Below are 7,885 nucleotides of genomic sequence, written 5' to 3'. Positions count from 1 at the left end.
AGAGAGACGAGTTGCAGATGCGCAGCCAGTCAACCTTGCTGCCGCACCAACGCTCCACCACAATCTCCAGGCCCTCCACTCACCGCCAATGCGAAGACCGAAATTCAGGAAGCTCGTATCAACATGAACCCCCATGGTTCATGTACCAGATTGAGAAGAAGGCGGCCAACCACGGCAAAGAATGAACTAGGTCGGATCCGACCATGTGGTGGCCCCGCCCAAATGCCAGCGTGACGGTCCAGCGTGTGCAACCCTAGACTGACCCCCCCCCCCCCCCCCCCCCCCCCCTTGTCGGATCCAACGGCGCAGCGGCATTGGATGGAGCTAGCGCGGGGACTGAGCCCATCCCGCTGCTCCGCGAAAGCTGATGACCAACCACTCTGCTGGGGACGACGCCCACAAGTCTGGCCAAAACCCCGAACGCTGGGAGAAGAAGCAACACAGAGCTTTGCCGGATTAGAACTCATGCCGGGGAGGGGGTAGTGGAGAGGTGAAGGTAGGGGAAGGAAGGTGGCAGAGAGGCCTTGCCGCCGCCGTCGACAACGGCGAGGAGGGCACTCGAAGGGGGTGGCTGCGGTGAGGTTAAACCTAATCACCCCCTGAGTTGCCACACCAGGACGACGTAGGGGCACTTGCATGAGTTTTTAGGTTGTTTAATAAAAAAATATGTTATATATAAGCATACCATAAGGATTATATGTTTTGAAACTTTATTCAAAGGTGAATTTGATCATCGAAATATATGCCATGTACCAGCAAACGTGTATCACTAAAATTGATGACCCAAAAACTGGTGCACGATCCTATAAACCTGGCAGGAGGGAGTATATATTGATTAAATGAAACGAAGCATAGAGACCAGCCCACGGTTGATCTTGCGTTACATTTTTATTTCCTTCCTCATTACACCACTAATTTGGTTGATTGCACGAAGCAGAATTTGTTGCAGGGGTGTAGTAGTGCAGTGGAGGTGGCTGCAAAGCTCACGTCTGCAATGTATTTGTATAGTTCAGTCGGTCTTGCCGGTGACCATGGAGATGCCGGTGTTGCGGCCGAACCTGGAGACGGCGCAGTCGGCAGCAAAAATGTCGGAGGAGACATAGTTTGGCGCGCCACCCATGACAGGCATGCTAGCGTGCACACTCATCTCGTTCACGTAGTCGGAGCGGTAGGTCTGGCCGAGCACGCCGTGCACGTCGTCGGTGAGGTCGTGGAACTTGAACCCGATGTCGAGGTGCGCGAGGCTGTCGCCCGACCCCGCGACGCCATAGTTGTGGATGCGCGAGTCCTCCTCGGTGATCGGCACCACGTTGGCCATGATGTCGAACACGCCCCTCAGGTGCACCCTCACTCCGTTGGTGGCCGCGGTCCTCGTGACGGTCAGCCCTGGCACCGCGGCCGACTGCCACCGTGCGCCGACCTCGATCGGGATCTCGATGGCCGCGTCGTCGAAGGACATCTCGAGGTGGTCGACGTCGCCGTTCCAGCTGGTGGTATTCTTGGCTCCCATGAAGAGACGGTGGTGGGCGAAGCGGATGCCGAGGGCCTGGATCCAGGTGAAGTCGCGGCTCATGGAGGGGTTGCGCTTGCCGATGAAGTGGGCGTTGATGTGGAGGTCGGCGTCGGAGACGATGCAGAAGTCCTGGTCCTTCTTGCCGTGGAAGTAGAAGTTGTTGCCGTCGCCGCCGGTGAAGCGCGGGTCACCGCAGGACACGCCCGCGTAGAAGTCGCACACTGGAACCCACGGACGCGCCAAAAGTAAAGTCAATGACACCACATACACACAAACAGAAAAGATATCATGCATGGTAAGAGAAGAGTCTCCTCAAACTTACTGCAGTATGTCTTGCAGCTGGGGCAGAGGACGATGCACTGGTTGGGGCAGCGCTTGTCGCACTTGCCCATGCAGCCCGCCTTCCTGCCGTTGGTGTCCTTGCACGACAGCTGCTGGCTCCTCTGCCCGAACTTGCCCGGGCTGATCATGTGGTAGTTGGGCGGCAGCTTCCTCGGCGGCTGGGCCTGGACGCCGGCGGCCGCCGCCAGGGCGCACACGGCCACCAGAGCGGCCACCGCAGCAACGAGTTGCCGCGCCATGGATCGTTCTTCTTGGTAGATCGAGCACACTCCTCGGATGGGTCGTCCTGTGGTGGTGGTGGTGAGGTGTTTGGCGTATGTGAACGTGGCGATTTATAGGGGAAGTTGTTGTCCCCCCCTGCATGTTTCGTACGTGTGGCGGATCGAAATGTCAACTAGCCATGTGATATTTGATCGTCCTCGATCGCAGCCTAACTGTCTTCGCTAACACAACAGAGACCGCACTTGGAGTGGCTAATTGACTTGCTGAGGAGCTACGTGTGTGCCCTGCTCAAAGCCCCTTTTGATCGTCCTAATCAATCCCTGGCTGGCCGCCATGGACGGCTCCGTTCCTGCCTCACTAGTCAATCTAGTAGACTACACGCCACAGAGTATCACACTACACGTCTACACTGTTCTCGGGCAAGCTCTACTGTCCGGAACATTTGCTGCTGCGCTTTTTCCCAATTCCTGGGCGCTGCTAACAGGTGTTTTTTCTTTTTTGAGACAAGGCGCTGGTAACAGGTTTTTTTTAAAGACAGGTCTATTCAACAAACCGACACGCACACCCCGTCGGTTCTGGGCTCGGCCCATTATTTGTTCTTTCTTTTTTAAAACTTTCAAAAAGTATGTGTGCGAAGTCAAATTCGAACTCTCAAACTCTTGGTTTACTTCCACCTATTGTAACCAACTGGCAATTGGGAAAGCTCGCTTATTGTGCCTAGTTGCTTTCTTTTTCATTCCTGTTGTGCATCTTCTTTGTCTGGTTTTCTTTTATTTTTTAGTTTGGTTTGATATGTTTTCTTTGGTTTTATACTTTTTATTTTTATTCTATTTTTTCTTCTCTTTTTCATTTTCTGGAATTCTCAAGCTTTTTAAAAAAAATTGTGAAGTTTTTAAGTTCGTGAGCACTTTATCAAGCCATGAACATTTTCTTAAATTCATGAACTTCTTTCAAATCTGTGAATTTTTTTCAAATGAAATAATATTTGTAAATTCTGCTAACTATTTTCAAAGTCATGATTTTTTTGCCAAATTCGTGAGTTTTACTTAATTACACTTTTTTTTTCAAATTTGTGAACTTTTTGTTTCAAATGATGACTTTTTTCAATTTCATGAACTTTTCAAATTTGTGAACTTTTCAGAATTTTGCATAGTTTTTTCAAATTTGTGAAATTTTAGTTTATAATCATCAAATTTTTCAATTTCATGAACTTTTCAAATTCGTGAACTTTTCTTAGTTTCGCTTAGTTTTTTCAAATTAGTAAACTTTTTGTGTGAAATCAAGAACTTTTGAAATTCGTGAACATCTCTTAATTTTGCATAGTTTTTTTTTTAATTTGTGATCTTTTTGTTTCAATTTCATGATTTTTTTCAAATATTTTTTTAATTTCGCAGATTGTTTCCAAATTCGTGAAGTTTTTTGAAATCGAAGAATCTTGTAAATTTCAGAAACTTTTTCCAAATTTGTGAACTTTTTACAATTTCATGGTATTTTTTTGAATTTGTAAATCTTTTTGTCAAATTCATGAACTTTGTTTTTCAATCGAGGAACTTTTTTCTACACTCGTGAACTTTTATTTAAGCCATTTGATTTTTGAATTTTTAAAAGTAGCAATCGTTTTTTTAGTTAACAAATCAATAGAAGGTAAAACCTTGAACATACAACAAACAAATAAAAAAGAGTTGAGGTACTTGTTATTGATTGTTTTGGAGCAAAGGTACTAGTTACTAATGATCACAAGCTGTCAACGCGAAGCAAAGGAGCAAGGTACTTGGGACGTGACCTACTAAGGCGGGCCTTCGCGCCAACTTTTGTTTGGGGCGCTTAAGGCGTCAAGGAGGAGGTCTCATGCTTTTCGTCTACTAAAGGAGGAGGCAGCTGTGCTAGGCTCCAAACACCGGGCCACCGGGCTTTGAGCGAGGGACACAGACGCAAAGTCCATGGAGCTCTCCTTAAGAAATGAAAACACACTTAATATTTCACACCCCTCTGAGTTTAACCATTTCTCAGTTGATCAAGTTTTTTGCGGGAACTCAGTTGACCGAGTTACATGTAGGAGTATTGTCGACAATAGGGAAATGCCAGGATACACCTGGTTGTAGATGAACCTGATAGAAAAATTCAAAGGAAAAAGTAAAAAAAAAAACTTTGATTTTTTTTCGAACAAACTTGACATATTGCCGTACTCGTATAAAAAAATTGACAATGGAAAACTCTGGTAAAAAATCTGAGCGAAAAAATAAATTTTCCAGGAATATAGAGTGAATAGTAACTGTAATATAGTGTTCATCTTGTCTTTCTCGCCAACAGTACCATGAAAGTCATTTCATCGCCAAAGCATTTACGCAAGTGTAACGCTTGAGCAAGTTTGTTATAAAAAACTTTCATATCTTTTCAACCTTTTTTGCAATTACTATTTTGTTCTAAAAAATGGGTGCATATGCACCCATCTTCCATTCGTTCCCCTCCCACTTGTCGAGCCCTGCCTACATTTGCACCATTTTATTGCGCAATTTAGTTATGGAGATATCAAATTGTCCCTAAAGTAGCATTCACATGATTTCTCAAATGTGCAGTATTAAGACCTCATAAACCATTACATAAAATTCACGTCTATAATTGTAAATAACAATTCTCATTGACCAAAGAATATATCCTGATTAAAAAGGGTACAGTAAAAGTACACATTTTAGTGTTTAAAATGGTAATGTTGTGAGAACTCCATTTACCTTGTTCAAAAAGACATGGCAATTTTGAAAAAGTCGCGATGCGGGTAAGGCCATACCATGTATCCTTGTAAATTTACATTTTGGTAAAAAAAACTTGACAACATGCAGTTTGTAAATAAGTCCCCCTTGTGCAATTTCGCTATTTTACCGTTCAATATATATCAATTTGGCGTCATTTTTTTTTTAACCAACCTGTGGCTCGATGGTTAGAAGGACAGTTGTATCCCCATTCCCCAGCACTCCAGGGTTCAAGTCCTAGACTTGACACTACTGCTCGCATTTTTCTAAAATTATTTCAGGACTTCTGTAGATGTGCAGTGCGTTCAGTGGAAGAAGACGTTCCCGTCGACTACAAAGGCGTTAGTGGCGACTTCGTAATCATGAAGATGATAATGCCAGCTCAGTCTCTTGGAGGTACTCATAGAGGTAGGGTGTGCGTGCGTGCGTTCATAGAGGTGAGTGTATGTGCGTATTTCTGAGCGTCTGTGTTTGTATTATGTTCAAAAAATATTTTGGCACCATTTCTCCTTCTAAATCATGCCATTTTCTTTTGCTAATTCTAGATACCTAAAAGAGTCATCCCACTAACTTATTTATCTAAACATGCAAGTATGTCACATTATCATTTAATTATGGATGGGGTAAGGTCCACCTTAACATGCAACCATGCATTGGAAAAGAACTCACCACCACATGCAGCCATGCATGAATTTTTTCTTCTATAACTTTACCACAATAAATTACAACTATACATAATCAAATATAATAATTCATGTGTATTTTTAATTTTGATTCACATGTTATTAATCTAAATAATTGAAAATAAAATTCATTGAAATATACCGCAACTAACTCCCTTAGCAACGTGCGGTGTATCATCCAGTTAAGATAGAAGATAACCAAAAATGCATGGCCAAACAAAAAACAACCCATAAAAACCTGTAAACGACCTAGGGATCACCAGCCTAAGCATTGGTGACTGGCTAACTGAAAGAACCCTAGAAAAACTATACTAAGTGAAAGGGTTGAAGAAGGGACCAAAGCAAAAGGGACACAAGTTAGTAACACTAGTTAGGGCATAACACGGCCAACCACGACTAAAGCACAAGCACCACATGTGTGGCATCCGCCACTAGCATAAAACTTTATTCTTGTTACCACGAACACAACACTACGACGGTACTTCCCTTGAACCAAAGTCTACATCGAGCACAAACGAACGTGGTGGCGGTGGCGCTAGACTCGCAAGACCAGTGACACACTCTTCTAATAAGAACTGCCCATGGTGAAGTTGAAGTTGCTGCACGTAGTGCGGATTCCGAGGAGAAGCCCACTGAACGCGAACGTCTCCTTCACCAGATCGAACATCAGCAGGTTGTTCTCCATCTGGTGCCCCCCGAGGATGACCGCCGGCGAGTCGATTGCCGCTGGCATGGACGACGCCATCTGGACGAACGCGAAGCACACGGTGTTGTCGTTGACCTGCACGAGCGAGCTGGCGCCGGGCAGCGTCCAGTTCCGGCCGCCGTCCAGCATCAGCTCGATGCTGGCCACGGCGTAGCCCACCCGGGTCACGGTGAGCGCGGACGCCTGGTAGCACAGGTCGAACGGCGCCACCTTGTCCGCGCGCGCGATGCCGCTCGTGGCCACGTCGAACGCGTTGCGGAGCGGCCAGTAGATGTCCCAGCGGAGCGCGGTGTAGGGCGTGACGGTGCTGAAGACGGCGCCGCCCGTGCCGCTGCCGGCGTCGAGGTCGAAGACGCCGTCCGGCGTCGGCACGCGCTGCTGGTTCACGGCGATGCCGGTGATGCCGAAGTAGTAGCCGCCGTTGTAGGGGTGCTTGAGGAGCGGGAGCGGGTTCTCGCGGAGGCGCTCGGCGAGCTCCACGGGCGGCGCCGCCAGGAGCTGGAACGGGCCGCCGCCGAAGACTGCCACGCCGTCGCCGCCGCTGGGCAGGCACAACGCGAACTCGTTCGCTACCTTGAGCAAGGACGCGAACTGGGTCGGTAGCGACAGCGGTAGCCTTGAGAGGCCCGCGACGCCGGCCGCTCCCGCCGGGAGCGACTCCAGGAGCTCCCCTGGCGCGCAGGACCCGACGGCGCGGAAGGTGACCGGGTAGAGCGGGTTCTGACCGTCCGTGGCATTGGCGGCGAGGGTGATCGTGGTGGCGTCGTCAGAGCGGCAGCGCCCGTCGACCGGGTTGCGCGGGTATGCAGGGCAGGCGCACGGCCCGTCTCCACGAAGGTTGGGCTTCGGGCAGCCAGGCGGGCGGTACGTAGTGGAGACGTCGTCGCAGTCGTGGGAGACGCAGGGGATGATGCGGTGCGGGGTGGGGCAGTTGGCGAGCCAGAGCATCGGGCCGGCGAGGTCGACGAGGAGCGGCACGCCGCCGACCTTGATGGCGATGGTGTAGAGGGAGGTGGAGGCGTCCTTGCTCACGCGCGCCACGATTGGTTGGCCCTGGCCGCCATCGTCCGCCGACGTGCCCAGCAGCACCGCCAGCGCCAGCAGCGCCGCGAGCGCAGCCGCTGAGCTGCGGCGTAGTGACATGGCACGGCACACGATTTGCTAAACCTTGGTGAGCTACTACCACTCTACCAGTACCACTATAGCTACTGTTGCAAGGTTTTGGTCGCCGTGCGTGTTTATATAGTAGCAGAAGGACCAGTAGGCGTGAGTGATTTGGCTTGGGCGTGCGCCATTGGGGTGGTGGAGGGCCAACTTGAGCTCGATGGAGCTTGGGAGTTCGGATATGGCAGGTTCCGACGAATTAATATCGCCATTGTCAAGGCCATTGAGATTCGCGGCGTCAACTTCCGACGAATTGATCGCCATTGTTAAGGCTATCGAGATTTGCGGGGTCAACTTGCGATCACACCACCTCGTGCGTTTTACGGAGCCTAGGTGGGCTTGGAAGCTGCTGTGCAAGCTCCTCCGCAGCCAGTCTCAAATCCCAAGGGGATAGAGGAGAGATCCTAGATCGCCTCGTGCTTGAGACTTGTCCCCCGTTCAATTCGCTCCTTCAGCTTTAAAAAAACTGAGCTGTGGAAGAACTGTCTGCACCAAAGAGCATATATAA

General features: G+C 48.9%; 2 protein-coding genes across 2 annotated transcripts; both read right to left on the bottom strand.

Moving 5' to 3' along the window:
• Positions 1-801: 801 nt before the first annotated feature.
• Positions 802-2,150, bottom strand: LOC123075497 (uncharacterized). Its single transcript, XM_044498087.1, has 2 exons — positions 1,836-2,150; positions 802-1,734 (listed from the first exon to the last, which is right to left on the bottom strand). Exons 1-2 carry the CDS (start codon positions 2,092-2,094, stop codon positions 1,010-1,012), a joined length of 984 nt encoding a protein of 327 aa, XP_044354022.1. The 5' UTR covers positions 2,095-2,150; the 3' UTR covers positions 802-1,009.
• A 3,695-nt stretch (positions 2,151-5,845) lies between these two features.
• LOC123075496 (chitinase CLP-like) lies at positions 5,846-7,533 on the bottom strand. The gene has a single exon (XM_044498086.1). It carries the CDS (start codon positions 7,354-7,356, stop codon positions 6,073-6,075), a length of 1,284 nt encoding a protein of 427 aa, XP_044354021.1. The 5' UTR covers positions 7,357-7,533; the 3' UTR covers positions 5,846-6,072.
• Positions 7,534-7,885: the final 352 nt, after the last annotated feature.

This window comes from Triticum aestivum, chromosome 3D (assembly GCF_018294505.1).
Source record: "Triticum aestivum cultivar Chinese Spring chromosome 3D, IWGSC CS RefSeq v2.1, whole genome shotgun sequence".
NCBI classification, from domain to species: domain Eukaryota; kingdom Viridiplantae; phylum Streptophyta; class Magnoliopsida; order Poales; family Poaceae; genus Triticum; species Triticum aestivum.
Note: the sequence above shows the minus strand (reverse complement) of the source record. Positions and strands in the feature narration are given on the sequence as shown.

Coding starts and splice junctions, on each gene's coding strand:
- LOC123075497 (XM_044498087.1), bottom strand. CDS start 2,094: ATGGCGCGGCAACTCGTTGCTGCGGTGGCCGCTCTGGTGGCCGTGTGC. Junction 1,735..1,835: donor CAGCTGCAAGACATACTGCA/GTAAGTTTGAGG, acceptor CGTGGGTTCCAG/TGTGCGACTTCTACGCGGGC.
- LOC123075496 (XM_044498086.1), bottom strand. CDS start 7,356: ATGTCACTACGCCGCAGCTCAGCGGCTGCGCTCGCGGCGCTGCTGGCG.